This window comes from Camelus ferus, chromosome 3, assembly GCF_009834535.1.
Source record: "Camelus ferus isolate YT-003-E chromosome 3, BCGSAC_Cfer_1.0, whole genome shotgun sequence".
Classification (NCBI taxonomy): domain Eukaryota; kingdom Metazoa; phylum Chordata; class Mammalia; order Artiodactyla; family Camelidae; genus Camelus; species Camelus ferus.
In genome coordinates, this window is record NC_045698.1 from 94,582,873 (window position 1) to 94,606,913 (window position 24,041).

At 36.2% G+C, this 24,041-nt stretch overlaps 2 protein-coding genes across 4 annotated transcripts in view; one reads left to right on the top strand and one right to left on the bottom strand.

The window, feature by feature from the left end:
* FBXL21P overlaps nucleotides 1–9,066 on the top strand; it is a 41,132-nt gene extending 32,066 nt beyond the window's left edge. For all 3 annotated transcript variants that reach the window (XM_032476800.1, XM_032476799.1, XM_032476802.1), the window contains 4 exons: nucleotides 3,689–4,055; nucleotides 4,513–4,635; nucleotides 7,589–7,760; nucleotides 8,112–9,066. In XM_032476800.1, the coding sequence (XP_032332691.1) occupies nucleotides 3,690–4,055; nucleotides 4,513–4,635; nucleotides 7,589–7,760; nucleotides 8,112–8,755 (1,305 nt within the window). In that variant the 5' untranslated portion in view covers nucleotide 3,689 and the 3' untranslated portion in view covers nucleotides 8,756–9,066. The remainder of the gene's footprint in view (nucleotides 1–3,688; nucleotides 4,056–4,512; nucleotides 4,636–7,588; nucleotides 7,761–8,111) is intronic.
* A 4,658-nt stretch (nucleotides 9,067–13,724) lies between these two features.
* Nucleotides 13,725–22,806, bottom strand: LECT2 (leukocyte cell derived chemotaxin 2). Its single transcript, XM_006183569.3, has 4 exons — nucleotides 22,526–22,806; nucleotides 20,968–21,064; nucleotides 19,360–19,505; nucleotides 13,725–14,166 (listed from the first exon to the last, which is right to left on the bottom strand). The coding sequence occupies exons 1-4, from the start codon at nucleotides 22,569–22,571 to the stop codon at nucleotides 14,000–14,002; spliced, it is 456 nt and encodes a 151-aa protein (XP_006183631.1). The 5' UTR covers nucleotides 22,572–22,806; the 3' UTR covers nucleotides 13,725–13,999.
* Between the last annotated feature and the right edge of the window lie 1,235 nt (nucleotides 22,807–24,041).

The window sequence follows — 24,041 nt, forward strand, 5'->3', positions numbered from 1 at the left end:
CACCCTATCCACCAAATTAATAAACATGTCAGAAAAAGGAAATTGGATTAGGGTGGTCAGTGAAACCACCAAGTAGACTTTGAGTCATCATTACATTTTTTCCCAAATGCTAATAAACTTATTCTCCACTCTAGAACTGTGATCAGTGTAAGTGTGTTCATCTCTTCCTTTTCCAAAGTATGGCTTATCACTTGATGGGGTCCTGTATTCTGGTTTTGTCTTCTACTAGCCCTCACAATTTCATATAGTAACTTGAGCAGCAGTCAAGTTACTTCAGCAACCAGGGAAGTAATTCATGTGATTCTTAAGACTCCATTGAACTGATCTGAGACTGGGGCTTGCGCACCACCTTCTAATGAGTCTTAGATAGTGATTCCCTATTTACAAACCCTTATCAGATCTCTCTGGTGTTCTCTAGCATGAAGACTGGCCTGCACGCACAGAACTAGCTGAATTGATAACTCAGTAGAAAAGTTTCTGCAGTAAGTAAAATTGTATGTCATCTGATGAGGGAAATACAAGTCACTTGGCTTGTCTCTCTCTTATTTGTGGTGTCTCTCTGAAAGTGTACCCGATAGCTCCTTCCTGCCTACTTCTGAAGTGGAATGTAAAGGGGAGAGAGCTGATCTTGCCATTATCTGGAAGACAATGGTTTGAATAATAAGAGAACAGCACATGGCAGTGGGGAAATCACTGTGGATGTTGAGCTGTCTCAGTTCCTCTGTCTGTCCCCCAGAGTTCTATTTTAGGAGTGGGATTCAGAGAGAAGTTGAGAGATGACAGGTGGTAAGCAGTAGAGATTTAAGAGAAGTTTTTAGTGGAATAGTAGGTTGCCTCCTCTACCCTAATTGAGTTAGGCTTTAAAAAGTAGTAGAATGCATTTATTTATTTATTTTTACTTTATGACATTTATTCATCATGCCAAGGCAGTGAGTTTTATCCTGGTGTAGACCTGTTACAGTTTTCTTCTATGTTCATAGACTGCTCCAAACTCTGACAAGTCTACCTAAAATTGATCAAACTACAAAGAGAATATGAGTCAATGGATTATGAATGAATCAATTGTATCTATCAATATAAGTGTAAAGTGTAAAAACCGCAGAAGCTCATGTTATGTTAGCAGCAGACTAGTCAAACTATATTCATATGGTAATGATAGAAGTCATGTCTGCCTGTTTTATAACTGAAGTGATGTTGTGTGCTGTTAAAAACTGGAACTGAAAGATTTACACAGCCTATAAAAATGTAATCGTGGACTACCTTGAACATTTTGTAATACTTCCCCATATATGTTTATTAAAATGTGAATTATCAGAGTCCTTTGACTGTTTGATCCACAGCCTTCTATTTGAGTAGAGCTTCACGTGTAATTCCTGCAAGTGTTGTAGTATTTCCGCTCACAAGGCTAGGGTTTTGTTTATTTGTTTGTTTTAATGGACCAGTTTTCTTCTCAGTTAAAAAAAAATAGTTTGGGAATCAATTTCCTGAGAAAATCTTTGAATGTATACAATGATATATAAGTATCCTAGGCATAAAAATTATTGGATTTTACTTACACACGCTGATGAGTGTGTTCTAGTGGTGTTTTGCCAAGCTAGGAAGTGAAATCAGATGGATGGTGGTGAGTACCCCATGGCAGCACTTACTCCATTTCATTCATTCAGAGTGAGCTATAACTTGGAAGACTTCTTTAGGGAAGAAAGCTGGTAATTTGAAAAAGAAATGATCAGTTTTGAAAAATGATTGCATATGTTTAGGTAGGAATTTTTATATCAGGGTTTTCAAGCCAATAAAAATCAATTTGTCTTGCATTATAAAATATTTTTTACTGATGCTCATTGATACAAAATTATTTTATATAAAAATTTTGATTTGTGGATGGGTTTTATACTCTGAAAACTAATGTACACAAGAAAAAAGGAAATTAAGATGTCATTTTTAATAGAATTATTGATACATAATATCCTTTAGTTATTTTATGGTGATTCTGTCAGTGAATTGGCAGTTGAATGATTTTAACAAACCATTTTAACATTCAATCTGTATTGTATGCAGTCACTTTTAATATATAGCACAATCCCTTTGTTTAGAACTCCAAGGCAGTTTGCTAACCCAGCATTTGGATGAAGTCTTTTATTTTTGGCTTCATTGCTTTTCTAATGAGGGGCTATATTAGGGATAACTTTTTTTTGACAGTATGCTAGTGAAATTTTAACTGTCAGATCTGTAGGCTACCAAATAAAACAGTTACCAGCAAAATCTTAATTAATGTGCCCTACACACATTCTTTTACCTTCCCCAGGCCATTGTACTTCATTTTAGGGAATTAGCCCTTTAAGAATAACATATGATCTGAATTATTGATGTCTTGAGTGTCATATATTTTACATTGTATTGCTCAGTTATGTGCACATAACTGAATTAGTCAGATTAGAACGTACGTAGTAGTAGCTCTTTTGCCTGATGCTTGAGATACATTTTTCCCCCTTTTTTTTTTTACCCCCAAACCCTAAAGATGACCATTCATTTTATTCAGTGACTTTATAGGTTATTCCTGCTTTTGGGATCCAACTCTGTGTTGTGGTTAAGAAATATCTCACATCAGACAGAGTGACTCACAAGACACAGATATTTACATATTAAATAGCTATTTCATTCGATTTGAAGGTATGTTTGAAATTGTGACGCTAAATCTTCCACATATACATTCCTAACATTCAAGAGTGAAAAGAGGGTTAAATAGTGAACAAAAGTTAAAGAGAATTCAGAACTATTCTTATAATTATTTTATCTCTCAAATAATTGTATACTTAAAACTCTTTGGATTCTTATGTAAAATATATGTACAAGATAACCTTACATACTCCGGAATATCTAGACCTGGAATTTGTTGGCACTTAGTTGTATCTCAAGCTGACTGATACCTGGAGAGTCACCCTTTCATTTTGTTGGGGAAGGATGCTCATGCCTTTGCTGTTGAGAACCCAGTGTGCTGCTCACACAGACTTTGTCCCTGCTACATCCAGCTTCTCTAGAGCTCCCGTCCCGGGTGCCATCTGAAAATTGTCACAGGTCATTTGACTCTTGGTTAGAATTGTGCTCAGACTTAAATAATGTAATGAAATTTGTTCAGAATGAGGAAACTGAGGCTTAAGTTAATTTGCTCAGAAACGATCACATGGTTAGTAAATGGCAGAGCAAGGACTTACCCAGATCTATGCTTTCAATTATATTTTACTGTCTCCCAGACCCCCAGAAGTTCTTAGCACAATTGCAGTGTGATAGTAAGAATACAATAAGTGACTAGAAGTAAACTGGGCACATACACTGCTTCCTTGAACTTTCCCTCCTGGAAGCCTCCCCAACCACCCCCTCCCATGTACAAACTCAAACACATGCCATTGCCTTAATCTTCCACTGCAGCTTGTGCTGACTTCAGTGATGGCATATGCCACTGTATTTTACCATATCACCATAGCTCTTTGAGAACAGGTTCCTTCTTATTTACCTCTGTATCCCTACCTGGCACATAGTAGTAGCTTTCAATGCGTGAAAGTGGAGGATTACTGTTAAAATTGTCTTAAACTGTTTTTCATTTTCTGTTACTGTTACTCCATACAATTAAAGCACAAATATATGACGGAAATGTGGGCGAGATTGTCACTTAACCATTTTTTAATGCTTACAGAATGAAGAGGAACAATTTATCTGTTGTAAATAAAGTTGTCCAGTCTTCACCAGCAGTGAAACAGCCAAAACTTGGGTTCTACTCTTCTCTCAACCAGACTCATGTGTACACTGTTCTGCTGGACTGGGGCAGTTTGCCTCACCATGTGGTGTTACGTGTTTTTCAGTATCTTCCTTTAATAGACCGGGCCCGTGCATCTTCTGTATGTAGGAGATGGAATGAGGTTTTTCATATTCCTGACCTTTGGAGAAAGTTTGAGTTTGAGCTGAACCAGTCAGCTACTTCATACTTAAACTCCACGCATCCTGATCTCATTCAGCAGATCATTAAAAAGCATGCTGCCCATCTCCAGTATGTCAGCTTTAAGGTAAGAAAAATAAGCATTAACTAGAAACAATGACTTACGTTTTGTTAACATTTTTGTATAGCTACATCTTTATATTGAAGCAGCCAATGAATTTTGCAGAATTTTTGTCCCAAACTATTTCTTACTTATCTGTTGTTATTTGCATTGATTCAGATGTAGAACTTGAGCTAGAGTTGAATAATTTAAACTTCCATTTCCTTCATGTGGCTGCCATTATTAAAATGAAGGAAATTGTACAAGATTTGGAACTATGAAGTGCTTAGAAGGTTCATTTGTCATCATCTCCACTTTTCGCTTTTCCTCTGAGACATCATGTATAGATAAAAAATACTAATTTATTTTATAGCTTGAAGGGATGAGTACAGTTTTGCAATTAAATTGTATTAAATAGTTAATTGCCAGTAACACTGTGATAAGTTCCATTCAGGAAATTAAGACTTTTAAATTGTCTTTGCAGGTTGATAGTAGTACTGAGTCAGCAGAAGCTGCCTGTGACATACTTTCTCAGCTGGTGAATTGTTCTGTCCAGACCTTGGGCTTGATTTCAACAGCCAAGCCAAGTTTTATGAATGTGTCAAAGGTAAAGATGCTAGGCTTTTCTGTGAGATATACTAGCATCCTTAAATATTGTCGAACTAGTCAAAAAGAATTCTTATCCTGAAAACAAACCATAACCCTCTTTGTATTCAAAGAATTATTTAAAGCAGTTTTCTGTTGGCTAGCACTTATTTTTGTCAAATAGCTTATGCATGGCTTCATTCTTTAAATATATTTTGTAATTTTAATAATTGTTTCACAGTAGATGTCATTACTATAAAATTTAAATGTTAGAATTTTCAAGTTCCAGTTTACTTGTTACTTTGAATGTAGCGTGTATGGGGCAAGCAATGGATGTCCTTCCTGTGATTTTATGGTCTCTCCTTAGGAAGTGGGACAACGTAGTATGTAACTAATGTACTGTCCTGGTTAAGATGTTGTTTGAGTCCTTATAGAAGAAATTCCAAAACAACAGTGGCTTAAAAGGCATAACTGAAGTTTATTCCTCTTAACACTGAAGAAATCCATAGATACCACAGTTTGTAGCTCTTATGAAGTTATTTAGAACCCAGGCTCTGTGCTCTCCAAGGTGTTTTCTTCCTTTTCATTGTCCAAGATGGCTTTGTGAGCTCTAGCCATCCTGTCCTTGTTCTAGACAGCTGGATGGAAGAAATGGGGGGAGAAGGGTATGCCCTCCCCTTTTCAAGCCATCAATATGACAAGACCTGCCCTAAGTCCCACATACTGCTTCTGTTTGTCTCATTGGTCAGCTTGGCTCTGTGGCCACACCAATTTCTGGGAGGTTTGGAGGGTCTTTTAGCTGGGTGGCAGTGTGCCCAGACAAAAATTGGAACCAGGTTACCAAAGAAGAAAGGATGGTAGATGGTTGTTAGGAAGCGGCCAGCAGTCTCTGCCACAGGAACTGTCTTCTCTTCATTCAGCTTCAACTTGATTGTCATTTCCTCAGAGAGGCCTTCCTTGACCACTTTTTCTAGAATAGTACCCTCTCCTCTAGTTACTCTCTGCTGTATTATAATGTTTTGTTTTCTTTATATCATTCGTCAGTACTTGAAATTATTTAACATGTTTATTCTCTTGTTCTCAGACCAAAAACATGAACTCCTTGAAGACAGGGATTCTGTCTTGTTTATTTACCATTATAAATTCAGAACTAGAGTAGTGCCCGATATACAGTAAGCACTAAACAGATTGTCAGTAAAACTGGCTAATGGAAACCTTCCTGTAGAAGAGCATGGAAGAATAGTAACATCTTCTTTCTCATAAACTGGGTCATGGCTGTCTATTAACAAGCACTTCTGCTAGCCTGTTAATCTTTTCAAGAGATACACAGTAAAAATGGGTCAGTTGGGGATTCAAGTAATGTGAGTAATCAGATAAAAACTTACTGCTTCTAAACAGTTATTTTCTTGTTTACGAGCTAGGGAATCAGGTGAGCTTGGACTTCTTAGATTCTGAGCTCTCTCTTGTGTTGTACTGCCAGCTTCTAGGTTAGCGGGTGCAGTCACCAGGGTGAGGCACCACTGGTGAGCAGCCTTCCTTTCAAGCTCTGCGTCCATGGCAAAATGAGCACTGTGGCTTCTGGCAAAATTGTGGATCTCTCTGAGGGATTTTTTTCATTTGTAAACCGAGGGAAAATAATGTAAAAATAAAGCATTTTGCTAGTCATAAGAAGTCCTATACTAATATATTATTACTATAATGAAATATGTACTCTAGTGTTTAAGTGTGTCCTTCAGGACTAAAAGAGACCATTGAGAGTTGATTAAAGGGAAAATAAACCTTATATTTGTTTCTTAAGGAAACAGAATAATGTATTTCTACTTCTCTAATAAAGTTTGGACATCATAAAATTTAAATCAAGAGGTCTAGCCGTCCAATAAAAATCAGTTTACAATAAATATAAACCAGTGTCTTTTAATCAATGAATTAAGACGTAGAACCAATTTGGTCATTCTGATAGGGACAATAGAGCCTTGGATAGGCTCCAAATTAATTTTGAAAAAGAAAACATGAGCACGCCTGAATGTGGTTTCTATACTTTCTATTTGAGTGAAAAAAATGCTGAGTCTAGAAATTTGTGAAATTCTACCCATTTTGAGGTCAAACTGAAAATAAAGTTTAGTTTGTCTACCTTCCAAACATTAATAAAAGTTTTCAAAATGTATCTGTTTAGATAATTTGCTAGCAAAAAGCATGTCACTGAAAAATATGACATCATTTATTCATTTGTTCACTAACAGTAAGTGCTGACCTTTTACATGTGCCAGAGACTGTTTTAGGTGCTGGAAATGCAGGAGTGAATAAAACAGATAGGAATTCTATTTCTTCTAGGCCAGGGGGTTGAATAGGTCCAGACAGTGAAGTTTGAGGCTTTGTGGGTCATACAGTTCTGCTTCACCTCCAGTGCTGCAGTGCTTCTTACCACTAACATTGTAGTCATGAACAGCGCTGCGTGGCTGTGTTACAGTCACACTTTAATTATAGACACTGGAAGAATTTTACGTAATTTTCACATATCACAAAATGTTACTCTTTAAAAATTTTCTTCCAACCATTTGAAAATGTAAAAGCCATTCTTGACTCATGAGCCGTTCAGTAACAGACTGTGACTGGATTTGGCCAGTGGACCATAACTTGCCAACCTCTATTCTAGGAAATAAATATAATTATGCCCTTTAAATATTGAAAAGAAATCCTTAAGATTGAAAATAATGGAAGACATGTTTATGAACTCTTTGAAACTTGTTCCTTTCTCACCATTGCATTTATCAGTTGTAAAAGTATAAAACTATACTTTGTTAAAGAAGTGTCTTCTACTGGCTGATGGCTCTATGAAAAGCAGTAATAGGTTGATTGCTATTTTGCTACAGTATTATAAGCATATGTTGATATAAATAGTTTTAATGAATTACTTACTTGAAGCTGTAGATTTTTAAATAATGTTTTTATAATTTTTTTCTTAACTGCCATCCAAGTCTCATTTTGTGTCAGCGCTTACAGTTGTTTTTGTCAACTCAAAATCATTGTCGTCAGTCAAAATTGAAGACACACCAGTGGATAATCCTTCTTTGAAGATTCTCGTGGCCAATAATAGTGATACTCTAAGACACCTCAAAATGAGTAGCTGTCCTCATGTTTCATCTGATGGTAGGTTATGTTTTTTTAAGCTTGCATGATTTTTTTATCATAGTAGTAGTAATAATACAATTTCCTATTGAAAATTAAATGCTTATGAAACATAATTTATTAATCTTTTTTCAAAAGAAGCCTTAATGTACAAGCTAGATATAATTTAAATTGCTTCTCCTAAGAATATTTTAGTTATATTTATATTTTATTATATGTTTAATCATATATATCTTGGCATCCGTCTCCTCAGAAATCATTAGATGAATATTTTAGCAAGTAATGAAAAACTAGTATCAAATTTAAATTTATAAAGTGTTACATCAGTATACGTGTTTTTTGTTCTTAAGAATTTTCTCCCATTTCCTGCAGGAATCCTTTGTGTAGCTGATCACTGTCAAGGCCTTAGAGAACTGGCGTTGAATTATTACATGCTAAGTGATGAACTCCTCCTGGCACTTTCAAGTGAGACCCACGTTAACCTGGAGCATCTTCGAATAGATGTTGTGAGTCAAAATCCTGGACAAATTGAATTTCATTCTATTAAAAAGCAAAGCTGGGATGCACTTACTAAACACTCCCCTGGAGTTAATGTTGTTATGTATTTCTTTTTATATGAAGAGGAATTGGAGACATTCTTCAGAGAAGAAACCCCTGTCACTCACCTTTATTTTGGTCGTTCAGTAAGCAAAGCAGTTCTGGGACAGATAGGTCTTAACTGTCCACGACTGATCGAGTTAGTGGTGTGTGCTAATGGTTTTCAGGCTCTTGATGATGAACTTATTTGTATTGCTGAACACTGTAAAAACTTAACAGCCTTGGGCCTCAGTGAATGTGAAGTTAGCTGCAGTGCATTCATTGAGTTTGTAAGACTTTGTGGGAGAAGGCTCACCCAGCTGTCTGTAATGGAGGAAGTTTTGATCCCTGATGGTGATCATAGCCTAGATGAAATCCACACTGAAATCTCCAAATGCCTGGGGAGAATGTGGTTCCCTGATGTCATGCCTCTGTGGTAACTGACTGTCAAAGATTTTAAACTTTTTTTCATCAGCAAGATTAGCTTCTCTCTGTCTATGCAAATGTAAATTTTAAGATGCGTTGCTGAAATGTTTGAGGTAAGATATTTTATCGTTTGCAGACTCTCTGGATTACAGCAGAAACAGTTGAAAAAGTATGAGAACTTTGAAAAACCAGAACTTGTAAATAGGGCAGAGACACTGCTTTGTTGATTAGATAGTTGATATGGTGAAAACTTCAGTTGATTTCTAGAGAAGTTCCTCAGCCTTCCTTGAAGTCATATTTTGGCTTGCTAAATAAATGTGTAATATTGAGCTTTAGATATCTTAAATTGTGTCATTTACAACTTTATATTGTTAATTGTTGCTGTTTCATCTTACATATTTTAAAAAATATTTAGTATTAGAACCTAAGAGTATAAACAAAATACAGATACAGAGGCAGGCTTAATTATATTCTATTTTTAGCACTATATGAGATCATATTATGATTCAATAAATAATTTCTAGTTTCCAGTGCACTTTGAATTCTACTATATTATATTATCTTAGGAGAAAATGGGCATTAGATTAAAATTAAATAATGCTAATTCATTTTATAAAGATAGTGTGATTACTAATTGGTTAAATACACTACTGAGATAAAAAGTAAATTTTTCATGGTGTGTTTGGGAGGGAATCAGCACTTACTTAATATACTCACTATGCATCTGAAACTATTCCAGATCCTTTGCAGAAGTGATCTTATAATTTAATTATTAACATGACTGAGACGCTTTCATGGCTGTGTATTGCCTTTAAAATAAATATATATCCTTAAAGTGATCCACAAGGCCCTGCCTGTCTGGCTTCTCCCTGCTTCTTTGCCCTCGCGTCCTCCCACCAAGCTGCCCTTTGCCCTTCTGCTCCCATTCTCTTTCAGTTCCTTAAGACTGCCACACATCCTCTAGTCCAAGGGCATTTGTACATACTCTTCTTTCTACTTTGACTGCTCCCTCAGCTCTTTCCTTCAGACGTCATTTGCTCAGGGAAACCTCCAGGACTCTCAGCATTCCCTGACTTCCTTTTGTGGCTCTGATCACTGTTGTAATTTGCTCCTTACTTACTTTTATGATTGTTGTCTGCTTCTGCCATTGTGCTGGAAGCTCCATCAGTGCAAGGTCAGTGTTGGGTTTTACTCACTGTTGGATCCCCAGTGTCCAACATAGTAGTTAGCACACAGTAGGCACTCAGTAAATTCTATGTAAGTACTTTCTTTTTCAAACTCGTTCCTCCAAGTCCTCCCCACAATATCTTAAATTTCTAAGAAATCAGTTGAACTTAAAAAAATAGAAATATGTTCATTATTTTCCAGTTTTGAATATTTTTATAGGAAAAAATTTTAGAACTCTTAACTATTAAGAAATTAAAATACATTGTGATTTGTAAGTGGTGATTTTTAACAATAGCACAGTTCGTATCCCTTTATTTAGAGACTGTCCTTGGGCATACACTCTCACCACGGTACCATGTTCTTTGTCACTGTGATTCTGGGAGAGCAGGCATCTCATTCACCTTTGTGTAGGACACTCTCAGAACAGTGTGTAGTACACTAGTGATTACTCAATAAATGCTGGGGTTGGGGGGGCCAATGTTACTTGTTAAAAAAATAAAGCCCATTTCTTAAAGATAGTTATTACTGTTGCAGATCATGTATTTTATATCTTAAGGTTTCAGGAGAGTGCAGAAGCAGCATATAATAGGGAACTAAAAGTCTGTTTAGAACAACAGGACAAAATGGTGTAAGTGAGATAGAGGGGTCAGTCTGATTGGAGATCGGAGTAGTGGTGGAAATACTGCAGAGATACATCTCCGGTCTCACCTGGTGTTAAGTGTATATACCTCAATGGTAAGGTGATAGAATGCCAGTGGTGTTTGCACCAGAGAATAGCAAAGCAAAACAGAGAGGGGCCAGTGAAGGAGGTGAGGTAAAGAGGACGTTCCTCCCTGTAGCCCAGCAGCATTGAGATAATGAGTACCTGTGGCCTCTTCTCCATCAAATGAGAAGTTGCTGCTCCAAATAGCGGTCTTTGGTGTCCCAGTGGTTAAACCTAGTTACTAAGTGCTATAATGACTCTTAGAGCAAAACTCAGGGTAAAATCAGTCAACTCAATTAAATGGCCCTGGTTGGTCTGTCTTATTGTATTGAAGAGCAAAGATTTTTAGGATAGCCAAAAGCAAGATGAGGAAATACAGAGTATTTTTGATACTTCATCTAATGAAAATGTCTCCATTACTTTGAAAGTCCATGAAAAGTACTGCTTATCTAACATTAGATAAATGAGTGAGTTCAATATTAGATGAATTTCAAGCTTTAGCCTTTAAAAAATATCTTAGTTCTGCAAGCAAACTTGTTCCAGTTAAAATTTCTTTTGCATGTTTTAGAGCGTTCTGGGGAAGTTAGGATAATTTTGTGGGCAGATTGTAAATGGGGAGAGCATGGGAGAAAGAGTTCTATTGTAGGTTGTACTGAAGAGACACAACAATAGGATTCTCAAATTTTTGTTTTTCGATCCTATGAGCCTGGCTTGCCTCATTTGTATTTTACTAAATATCGGGGAGATAAGCAGATTTTAAAGTTATGTGTATTGTTGCTAATATGGTCTAAGTATGATAAATGTCACAGAGATATACTATTTCTTCCCTCTCTGTGCCTGACCTCTTAAACTGGCCACTTATCTTGTTCTTTCATTAAATTACTTTCCTATAGAAAACTCAAAACATTTTCTAAACAAAAATTGATTTTGTTCACTTTATTAATTTATAGTCATTGAACCTAATATCTGACACCACAATTTTAAGTGTATATTATAATAACTTTCAGTAAGGAAAATTAAGTTACTCAGTGGTAACAGTTCTCTGTCATTTGAACCTTAACAATACTTTTTTTTTTTTAATGGAGGTACAGGGGTTTGAACCCAGGACCTTGTGCATGCTAAGCATGCACTCTACCACTGAGCTATATTCACCACTCTGAACCTTAGCAGTACTTTAAGCTGAATATTTTGACACTCAAACCTGAAGGAAAAGGAAATTAAAACAAACTAAAAAACCAAACCAAACCAAAACAAAACAAAACCTTTGATGTAGTGCACCAGAGGGCGCTGTATTCTAGTGCTTCCTAAGAAAGAAGTCCTTTAGTCTGAAGTTTGCATTTCCATTCAACAGATATGAGAATGATTGTCGAATCCTAGGCAGAAGGCAACGTACTTGCTCTACCTTGGGGAAGCTCTCCGTTCCAGGTAATGAGTCTGGTCTTTGAAACAATCACTTCAGAAGTTTGATTATTTAGGAGGCTAAACCTATATTTAATTGTTCAAACATTTTAGAACTCCTTTTAAAATTACCTTTAGAGTCTATGCTATTTCTTTTTTGTGTGTTCTCAATGGGAGCACAGCCTTTGTCCTTTGAAAACAAACATATTTTTTGGAAACAACTTTAAGTTATTTGGCACTCAGGAGATGGATAAGGTAGATGATCAAACCAGACAGTGCTGGTTATAGTTTTCTTCCTTTTAACCAAAATGAAATTCTTAATTTTCTAGCCTTGTGGAAGCTTTTATAACACAGTAGAGAGTAGTATCTAACTAGATATAAGAAAGTACTAATTGTGTTGTATACACTCTAAACCGTCCAAGAGTCATCACTGACTCTTTCTTCTCCCTGGACACCCACCTGCAAGTCCTGTTGTCTCTGTAACATCTTATTCATAATAGTAAATACTCATGAAATCACCTCCCAACCATAAAATGATAGCATTGATAGTAACTTAAATTTTTCTATGTGGTCCTTCCCTATCTAGTCCTGAGATAACTAGGATTCATTATTTGCTTGATTTCCTTTTTTATATATTTTTATCACATAGATATGTGTTCCTAAAAATTATGTTTTGGCTTTAATTGTCTATAAAAAGAGTATCATGCTATATGGGATCTTTTGGTCTTCTTTTTTACTCAAAAGTATATGGCTGTGATTCATCTATTTTGTTATGTTTAGCTAAGTTTCACTCATTATAACTGTTATATAATATTCCATTCTGGAACTAAACCACAATTTGTCCATCTTACTATTGATAGGCATTTGAGTTGTTCCGGGTCTTGGTATGACAAAACAGTGATATCATGAACATTCATCTGAATATGTTCCCATCTATACATGCAGCCTTTTCTCTCCAGTGATAAAATTCAGTTGATCACATTTCGTCTAACATATTTATGATAGAAATAGAGTTATTCTGCTGGAGTTTTCTGCATTCTTCAAAGGATTTCAGAAAAAAATTCATGAAGAAAGTTTCCAGAGTGATGAATTCACCTTAAACATTTCTCATTGACTGATGAATATCTACAGAGTCATATTATTTTTGGTCCCTTGAACATTTGTGTGGTCTTATTTCCCCTAAGTACCTGTTGTCAACATAACCAGGGAAGAATAATAGGGATATACAATGATGCGTAAAAATAAGTGTCTGTGATATGCATATGGCTTGAAGAGGCTGACTGACTTGGTTCCATGAGATACTTCAGGTTAGGATCGACCTTTTTCTCTTTCTAGTACTCTCTGTAATTCAGTCTTACTGAAATGTAGAGTACTTCGTATTACCTGGGAGTGCTATCATTCATTACCTCGAAGATCTTACCACTTATGCAGAGTGTGGGAATGTGTGGCTATAAAGACCAGCAAATTCTGATTTATTCACATAAGCTTCTCACCATCCAAACAATTTGACAAACCTAAGGATATTGCTGGGATTTCTTAATGCCTTTAAAAAAAAGCCCCCAGTTTACTCAGTTAATATTTATCAAGTGTGTATGTGTGTCTAGCATTGTACAACACTCTATTTCTGTACAATAAAAACAGTTTCAGGCTTTTCCTTATTTTCAAGCAGAAAGCTAATTTTAGAAGTGTCAAAAATGAGCCTTGACCAGCTTGAATTCATGTGTTTATCTATCCTGTGTATTCAAGACTGAGAAATCTTTAAAAAAAAAAAAAAACCAGATCCCATTGTTTACAGAAAGATCAGAGAGCCCTGAGAAATTAGTTGACACTCAAAACATCAAAGTAGCAATGAGTAGAAATTAAAATCCTTTTTTCTTTCTTGCATTAATCATGTTTCTTTTTGAAAACAAATTACTTGAAAAGCAGGATATACACCCAGGTTTTAAGAAGATGGCTTTCTATTTAGAAGATCTGGTTATTTGTCTTCCATTTATAGGTACACAGTAGGATCACTCAAGTCACAGTTTTCAATATGTATGTGAGATTGTATGCCAGGATAAACTTTCTGCAAGGGCAGTAGAGTTCCCAGTTTTTCTCCCTTCTTGATAGAACCTTTATATTTAATTGGCTTAATGTAGAACATTCTAACACAGAAACCTGAAAGAAAAGAAGTAGAATTATTCATTATCTGTGTGTTAGTATCCTTGAATCAAAAATTTTAAAATAACAGAAATAAGAAAAAAAAAAGACAAAAAGAAAGGAATGTTGATTGAATTCAATGAGGGAATAGACAAAAATGACAAAATCATATCAGAAATGAAGGCTAAAATTATGAGATGCCTAAGAAAGAATAGACTCAAATGAAAAATTAATAAAGGCATTGAAAAATATCAGAAAAACACCAGGTAGCTGAGAAAACTGACCTAGAACAATGTCAACTCCAGGACATATTCTAATAAAACAATTAAACTTTAAAGACAAAGAAAACAGAAATTATAGGCACAAGAATACAAATCTGTCTACATACCAAAAGAAAACTTTTTAAAAACAAGGAAGACTCACCAAATAGAGAAATAGAGAATTAATATAATAGCATAATTATAAAATAATATAACAATGTTGGGACCATATATATGAGTTATATCTATTAAAAAGCCCGAAAGAGAAAGAAAAATACCATATGATTTCACTTATATGTGGAATCTAAAAAAGACAAACAAACTTATTTACAAAACAAAAAAAGACTCACAGACAGAAAACAAACTATGGTTACCGGGAGTAGAAAGGAATAAATTGGGAGTTCCAGATTTGCAGATATTAACTAATATGTATAAAATAGATAAACAACAAATTCATACTGTATAGAAAAGGAAATATTTTCAACATCTTCTAATAACCTTTAATGGAAAAGAATATGAAAATGAATATATGTATGTATATGCATGACTGGGACATTGTGCTGTATACCAGAAATTGATACAACATTGTAAACTGACTATATATACTTCAATAAGTATATATGTATATACCCAAAAAAAGAGATTTCCCAATTAGTTTGAGAAGCAAAACCCAATTCTGTGCTGTATACAGTGAAACAGTAATTGAAAAAGGCTAAACATTCTGGGCTGGAGAAAGATTTGCCTTGCAAATGTAAGGAAAAAAGAAAGCAAGGGTTATGATCCTTTTACCAGAGAGTGGAATTCAGGCCAAAAAAGCATTGAAACAAGATAGAAGAGAACAATTTATATTGCTAAATCCAATGAAGGTATAACAATTACAACTATACATGCGCTAAATACCACAGAAACCATCTATGTGAAGGAGAGCCTACAGGAGATACAAGGAGAAACAGATAGAAACCCACAAGTCTTCTATTACTTCAACACACTTCTATCAGCGAAAACAGGTCAAGTGGACAGAAAATGTAAGTAAGGCAAAGAATTGTCTTGAACTAATAGCACATGTGGCTAGTCAGCACTTGAAATGTAGCTAATCTGAATTAGATGTGCTTTAAGTATAAGATACACACTGGATTTTGAAGACAGTACCCCCAAAAGGTAAAATATTTATAGTTTTTATATTAATGGTATTTTGAAATAATAATATGGAGATATTAGGTTAAAATATGTTATTAAAATGAATTTCACTGTTTCTTTTTACTTAATGTGAAAACTACTAGAAAATTTAAGATTATGTATGTGGCTTTTATTATACTTCTGTTGGACATCTATAGAAATCTAAGTAAAACCAATAAGGTGTGTCTTATGTACATATATTAAACAGAATATGTGCAAGACCTTTACATTGATACTAATGTAACTACTAATATAACAATGCAAGAAGACCTAAATAAATGGAAGATATAGCATGTTTATTGATTGGAGACATTGCTTTCAAGTATCAGTTCTTCTCCATTTGATCTATATAATCAATGCAAACCCAGTCAAAGTCCCAGCAGGATTTTTATTGGAGATTAACAAACTGATTCTACAATTTATATGGAAATGCAAATAAACTAAGAATTTCCAAGGCATTCAGAAAGGAGAGCAAAGCTGGGAGATTTATGCTGTTAGATATCAAGATGTATATTAAAGCTATGATAATTAAATCAGTGCAATATCTGTAGAAGATTAACAAACTGGCCAATGAAACACTGCATTTAAAAATAAGAATTTGTGTTCATTAAAAAAATTTTTTTAAGTGAAAAGGCAACCTATCAAATGGGAGAAGATACTTAACAATACATATGTCTGATAAAAGACTTGTATCCAAAATATACAAAAAACACCCATGTACCAATAAGAAAAAGACAGGCAAAAAATGCCAGGGTGAAATACATGAATAGACATTTTACAAAAGACAATACCCATGTTATCAATAAATATGAAAAGGGGCCCAGTTTCATTAACCATCAAGGAAATACAAATTAAGGTTAAATGAGATACTACTACATACTCATCAGAATGGCTGAAATGAAAATAGTAGATAGATAACACCAAGTACTGTGTATGGAGCAACTGGGACTTTCATACACTCCTGGTAGGAGTGTAAATTGGTACTACTAGTTTGGGAAACTGTGTGGCAGTATTTGCTAAAATTGAGGATACCCATATACAAAGTAACCCAGTGATTCCACTCCTTCAGCATCCTGCCAATTGTGAGTATATTGATTCCATTTTTTCAACTGAAGTACAGTCAGTTACAATATATCCATTTCTGCTGTACAGCACATGTCCCAGTCATGCATATATGTACATATATTAATTTTCATATTCTTTCCCATTAAAGGTTATTAGAAGATGTTGAAAATAGTTCCCTGTGCTATAGAGAAGAAATTTGGTTTTTTAAAAATCTATATATAGTAACTAACATTTGCACATCTCAAACTCCCAAATTTATCCCTTCCACCCCCATCCCCCCAGTAATAATAAGATTATTGACTATGGCTGCGAGTCTGTTTCTGTTTTATAGATGAGTTCATTAGTGTCCTCTTTTTTTCTTTCTTTTTTTAGATTGGACATACAAGTGATATCATATAGTATTTCTCTTTCTGGTTTATTTCACTTAGAATGACAATCTCTAGGTCCATCCATGTTGCTGCAAATGGCATTATTTTATTCTTTTTTATGGCTGAGTAGTAGTCCATTGTATCTACATATGACAACTTTTTTTATCCAGTCATCTGTCTGTGGACATTTAGGTTGTTCCCATGTCTTGGCTGCTGCTATGAACATTGGGGTGCATGTATCTTTTCAAATTAGAGTTCCCTCCAGATATATGCCCAGGAGTGGGATTACTGGATCATATGGTAAATCTATTTTTAGTTTTTTGAGGAATCTCCATACTGTTTTCCAAAGTGGCTGCACCAAACTGCATTCCCACCAACAGTATAAGAAGGTTCCCTTTTCTCAACAGCCTCTCCAGGATTTACAATTTGTGGACTTTTGAATGATGGCCATTCTGACTGGTGTGAGGTGATACCTCATTGTAGTTTTGATTTGCATTTCTCTGATAATTAGCAATGTTGAGCATTTTTTCATGTGCCTGTTGGCCATTTGAATGTCTTCATTGGAGAATTACTTGTTTAGGTCTCCTGCCCAATTTTGGATTGGGTTGTTTGGTTTTTTGTTATTATACTGTATGTGCTGTTTGTATATTCTGGAACTGGGGAGATTACTTCAGGGTAGATGTGTGGATGCACTAGGTCCACTGTAAGATGGACCCTAGTTAAAAAAAAAAAACCACCATTGATCACCTGACCCTAGAAGCCCCTAGTCTGGTTGGACCACAGTGGCCTTTTGGGTCTTGAGGAATTAGTGGCAGTTTTGAGCAAGTGTCCAATAATCTCTAAAAAGCCTATTTCCTCTTCCCCATTGTACAGTCATCCTGTTAGATGGCTGCAGATCCCTTTGGGGATGGCTGGAAGTATACATTTTGGCTGTATGACAGATCCCTTCCTCAAAAGGACTCAGCATTCCTTTCGTTCAAGAGGCCCTGGGCCTGTGAACTGGCTCAAGTCTGGGAATTGGCTGATGGGGGCGGGGGGAAAGTTTTGAGAACTAATATTGTGATGATTGAAGTCAGAATTCTGTTTGTCAGGACTAGAGTGTTTCTATTTATACAAATCAAAGAAGGCTTTCATTGGCTGCCCATCTCTTCATTTCTGGGTCACCATCATGAACTACGCAATACCCCAGGTCTCTGTGCTTCTGGTGAATCTGATTACTGCTTCAGCTCTGCTCCCTGTTCAGTAACCATGTTCAGTAACCTTGGCCTTGGCTACTAAGTGAACTCCATTTAATGGCAGCAGTTTTTCTTATGGTTTCAGGCCTAGAGAGGATAACCACCAGATAGTTCCTCAAGGACATGTTTCTCACAGCCTTGGTGGGGGGGTGTCTTCCAGCCCCACTCCCCACAGGAATGCATGTTTATATTCATGAAAAGACTTGTACAAGAAAGTTCACAGGAGCATTTCTGTAATCGCCTTTACTGCCAAATGTCCCTTTAGAGAAGAATGATTACATAAATGAAGATACGTGCAGACTGTGGGATACAGTATATTGATAAGGGTGAAGGCACTAAAACTACATGCAAAAACACGGGTGAGTCTCTTTATGTGGAGTAAAAGTCTCTTATGTGGAGTAAAAGAAGCCCCACCCAAAAGACTGCGTGCTGTTTAATTCTATTTGTATGATTTTTCAAAAACAGGCAAAACTACTATATGGTGGGATGGTGATCGCTCTTCCTGGGAATAATGACTAAAAAGTAACACAAGGGGTCTCTGGGCTGCACCTGATGTTCTTTTTCTTGGTCTAGGGTAACCAGAATGTTGTCACTTTATGACAATTCAGGGAGCCGTTCCTCCGTTCACTTTGCTCTGTGTGTTTTACCTCAATAGAACAAAACAGACAACAAGCCCAGTGCCTGGAGTCTAGGAGACCCAACTTTACCTAGAACATAGAGCGTTTGAAAATACTTCACATCAACTGAGGTAGAAATGCCAGCATTTTCGAATTGTGTGGGTTTTGGTAAATGAAAGTATTTATTATAGTTAATATCGCTGAGAGTGATTTCACTCACAGATTGTTAAGCCACATGGGCCACAGAAAGAAAGCCGTTCAGTCAACTATAGTTAGATGGGGAGTGTATGCATACAGAAGATGGTTTCAGGGAAAGTGTGGAACATCTTTGAAAATGCATTGTCTGTTTTAGTTTGGTACCTTTGTCCTTTATGTTCTAGGTTTTGTCATTTTGAAGGAAGAATGAAACTTCTATGCATAGGATATGCATTACATAAATAAGCATCAGTTATTTCCAGTATGTGTCCCAGGTACATACAGCACCTCTTACCTCTTCCAGAGATCCGAACACCATTATTGATGGCATTTTTGTTTTTAAAAGGTTTCTCCTGGCCCACAATCATTCCAGTGAAAGGTGCATACACAGTAGATCCATCTGAGCACAAGACATCCACACCCTGGTGAAGCCTATGATTTCTAGGAAGTAAATAAGAACGAACAGACTGAGGGACTGCCCTGGGAACCTTATTGCCCAGGAACAAGGTGTTAGCCCACTGTTCCCAGACTAGGGTATCAAAAATTGAAGCTGCTGGAACATGTTGGGATGTCCCAGGTTTCCTCACTCTGTTTAGCCAATTTTACCCTCCCTCCTTGCAAGTAGTAATAACCATGTTGTAAAACTTAAAGCATTTAAGATAGTATTTGGTACACAGGAAGCCTTTAAAAACTATTAGCCATTATTATTATACGGCATTTGGAGGAAATGAGGCAATCCATGTAAGTAAATTTTGTAGCTACCTGAACCTTGACCCCTTCAAGACCACTTAGAAAAGAGTTGTCTTTTTATGGGAACCTATTATAAAAGAATCATATGTTACCCTAGTCTTACTTTTCTCTCAGTGATCCAGAAGTCTCTATAAACATCATTTACTGTGTATAGCATTTTAATATGGTGAGTAATACCTTTTGTGTTTATTAAAGTGTGTGGAGCACAAACACAAAATGATCCCAGATGGTGAGGTTTCTTGAGATTGTCTCTAACAGTCCTCACTGTTGATACCTATGCATTGCAGCCTCTTCTCCCTTCTATTAAGCTACTGGAAAATCAGATTCACTGAAATTGTTAGAATTATGTGTAAAGCAACATTGAGCAGTTTCCAAGTGAAGAGCCAGTAAGTTATTGTAAAGTCAAGTGCATAAACTTTAGGGTGTGAACTAATTGAGCCTTATTTTGATAATTCAGAGGCCATTTTCCCATATGTTCCATCTCTTTGCCCTATTCTGTGTATTTGAGGTTGCTTTGTATGTAGTATCTATATGAGTGTTGAGTTCTGCTGTGGTTAGGATGGAGATCAGTGATGTACTTGGACACATGGCTATTTCATCAGAAAGTGGCTCTCCCAAGGTGTTACTGTGCATTATTGAAAATTCACAAGAGTGTCCCCCATTGCCTGGAAGAAATTACCTGCTGAAGGCCAGCCTCTGGTGTTCAGTTCCCATCCCAGAGCCTGGGTCAGTAACACTACGGTTTGATGGGAACAGGATCCAAAAGCCTGACTCCCTGTCCAGCCTTCACCACCTCCAACTGTATTCGGCAGGTCCCTTAACCCTTTGGTGCCCCAGTTCAAGTTCCTCATTTATGAAGTGGAATGGTAATGTTTTTCACCTTGGAAGGACCAGGTAAGATGAGTCAATGTGTGAAAATGTTGAGAGGGAACAATTTGCTCCCCTCTCTCTTTTCCTTATTCAGTGCTCTTTTCCCAGTTCAGAGCCCAGAGTTGGAGCAGTGCTCTTGAAAGTTGCTCCAAACAAAGTAATGTAAGTGGTTTCATCTCCGAATTTTCCTGCTGTCAGAAGGGAGATGTTTAGGGCAAGGGTGCTAATAAGCAAAGAAGTTAGGAGCCAAAAGAGTTTATGGTTGTTTGTGAAACCCCGTTACCTTTGAGCAGTGTACTGGCCACAGCCATGGCTGTCACACATCCTGATCTCATTGGAAGACTTGCCAGCACATATAGTAGCCCATGGTCCAGCCAGTGCTAAAAAGGAGAAACGTGAGAAGCAGATTTCCTGACCATGTACCTCCAATCTCCATTATCCTTGTGTCTCCCAGTGGATTTAGAAATTGTTTTCACTATACTTTTTCTCTAATTTTCTCTAGTTTATGGGGTAGACTTCCTTTAACTCCTGATTCAGATATGAAATTGACTTTTTCCCTGGCCATAGAAATCTGTTTTCTGACATACAAAATATTTGTAAATGTGTTTACTTATAAGCATTAACCTTCACTGTTGTAGTTTGTTTCAGATTGTCTACTAATAAATGGTATAGATTGTGCTTTTCAAATTTTCTTTGCTCATGGCTTGGCATGGGGACCACTGCGTTTAGGTTAAACAAAATAATCAAATAGCTTATCTTAAACAAGTAAGTCTAGAGGTTTTAAAGTAACTTTGAAATGCTCTTTATTGCTAGTCCTGATAATCAAATTCAAGAAAATGTTTGAATTAAAGGAGAAACAAACTCTGAACTGGTTTATTTAACACTAAATAAATCTCTTTCATATTTGCAAACATGGAAGAGGAGATTCTTAGAAATAAGAACATATCAAACCAGTTTAGCCTAGAATGGAGTGAGAAGAGAAGGCGGGGAAGGGAGTAAAACAATTATGTGAAAAACTATGAAGCTGTGAAATGTGGAGGAAGGGGCTGGCTCTCAGTGTATTTTGTGCAACCTTTGTTTTCAGTACAACTTCTCTGTAATATCTTAAGTACTTAACAAATGTTCAATTGAATTCAGTTTTCCAGGTTTCCAATTGTTAACATTCACAGAGAGACGCGTTAGCAGACTCATCCTTCCACTTCAGAACAGACTAACAAAAACAAAAGCAAAAGCAAGAATCTGCTAATTCAGTTGTTGATTTCATTTGAGGATGTTTTGTTATTCTTTAATATATGTGCTATGACGAGAAGCTACAGAATATGGCCAGTAAGCTTATTCTTTAATATACTTATAAAAGATGGATTTCAAAAGTCTTATACCTTGGAGCCAAGCTTCAAGTCACTTTGACAACTAATAGTTCTTGGAAAGTGAGGCATGTATTAGACAATTTCTTAATTTATTCATTTTTCTCTCCTGCTATGACCGTTAAGGGAGTGTTCCCCTTGTTCTAATCCGCACCAGCCTCTGTATCAGGAATTTTCTAAATCAGATTCTTACACAAACTTTTTACTTTCTAATTTTGTTACAATTAAGTCCTAGACTAAAATGGACTTTTCTTAAAGTCCTCCCGTCCCACTCTTGTTTCTCTCATTAGAGAAACAGAACATTCCTGTGCAAATCTTGAGAGCAACCCTTCCCCCCGTGTGCCCTTCCTGTTCCATTTTTTGGTAACCAAATATACAACTTTCTGTTGTGATTGTGATACTAATGACTTTCAGATCTATCCTTGAAGTCAGTTCTTAAGAAATAGCCAAGATTCTAAAATTGTAACTTTGACTTACCAGGAGAAATCAGAACAGCCAGAAGGAGGACTTCTGTGGAAAACATTTGGCTTTGGTCGCCCTTTGGATGTTTCTTCCTCTGATAATTAGGGTTGCCGCCACACTCTCTTGAGAGATCACGTTTGACTCAGTATCTTCTAGCTACTTAGCCTTAGAATTCTGCATCTCTCATTAATTTCGTGTGAGACACAAAAAAATAGGAGATTGTAGGAAGTCAGATTCTAATATTCCATGGATAGCTGTTTGGTTCCCATGTAGGTCCTATGTAAAAGCTTTTGATCTGAGGAAGCTAACTTTATTGGAAATGCTGACTAAATATTAACAGAAAGTGATAAGGCTAGGTGAAGAGTGACTGTCTCCTGGGGGAAGAATATCCATGTGAAAAATTGAACATTTACTACTATCTGCTAGTAGATCTATCTTTCACTTCCTGGGTAGGACATATTTCAAAAAAGACCATTAATAATGTATGACCCTCTGTAACATATTCTTTAGTATATTCCTTGGATTTTTTTGGATTATCAGCTCAGTTATGTTTCATCTGTATAATATTTGCAAATAATTTTTACTATTTTGATAAAATTATATTTCTTTCCTTTAAATATGTGCTTTTAAATATTTGCTTATTTATAATAATCTAAAATTAACAGCATCCAAAATACCCATAAGTAGAGGAAAAGATGAATTATCATATAGTCATACATGGGGTATAACAATATAATTTAATCCATCAAAATGTAATATCAAACACATTCATACAAAATGTGTAAATGCTTAGATTTGTGAAACTGTGTGTGGCAAAATATCACAAGCAATAAGGTGATATTACTAAATTCAAATATGCTTTTTCCTTCATGGGATATCTAAGAACAAAAGTTGTGAGGAATTAACATACGGAACTGGGCTAATGTTTGTAAGTATAGTACCAAGTACTTACTGCACAGTGCAGCGTATGTGTCAGGCCTCCGCTCGGTGCTTATCTTATTTCATTTTCACTAGAGCCAGGGATGGAGGAGGTCTGTGTCTCCCAGGAATGGGCCTACCTTTGTATCCTCCCTCCAGTGCAGTCATCACTGGGGAGCAGCCAGAGAGAGATATGGTCTTTGGTGCAGGTGAGGTGATGGATTTCAAAGCACAGAGGAGCTGGAGACCTTGGTAAATTACCCTCCCTAGACAGGACCCTGGGAGCAGTGTTTTCATGGCCAACTGTCACATGTCGCAGTAATTTTCAGAGCAGTTTTAAAAGTAGAGATTTTATTGTTCATTTTCAAATACAGCTTTGATGATGTTCCTCCCAGCCCTGTTTTGCAGATAATGTTCCTGAAGATAGAAAGTTTGGGATTTGGAAATCCCAAGGAAATGAGAAATAGACCTTAATATTCTGATTCCACAATTTATATTTTACTCCTGCATCATATTGCTTGTTCAAAGGAGCAGCGGTCCTTACTCAGAGTTTTTACTTTCCAGCTGAATATCCTGAGAGCCCTAGCTCATGAATTGCATAGTGAGAACCTCT

What these genes read in the sequence shown, in the direction of transcription:
- LECT2 (XM_006183569.3), bottom strand. Translation starts at nt 22,571, where the DNA reads ATGTTTTCCACAGAAGTCCTCCTTCTGGCTGTTCTGATTTCTCCTG. An exon ending in GGCCAGTACACTGCTCAAAG is followed by an intron (nt 19,506 to 20,967) that starts GTAACGGGGTTT and finishes TTTACTTCCTAG; the next exon opens with AAATCATAGGCTTCACCAGG. An exon ending in TGTTCGGATCTCTGGAAGAG is followed by an intron (nt 14,167 to 19,359) that starts GTAAGAGGTGCT and finishes CTTTTCTTTCAG; the next exon opens with GTTTCTGTGTTAGAATGTTC.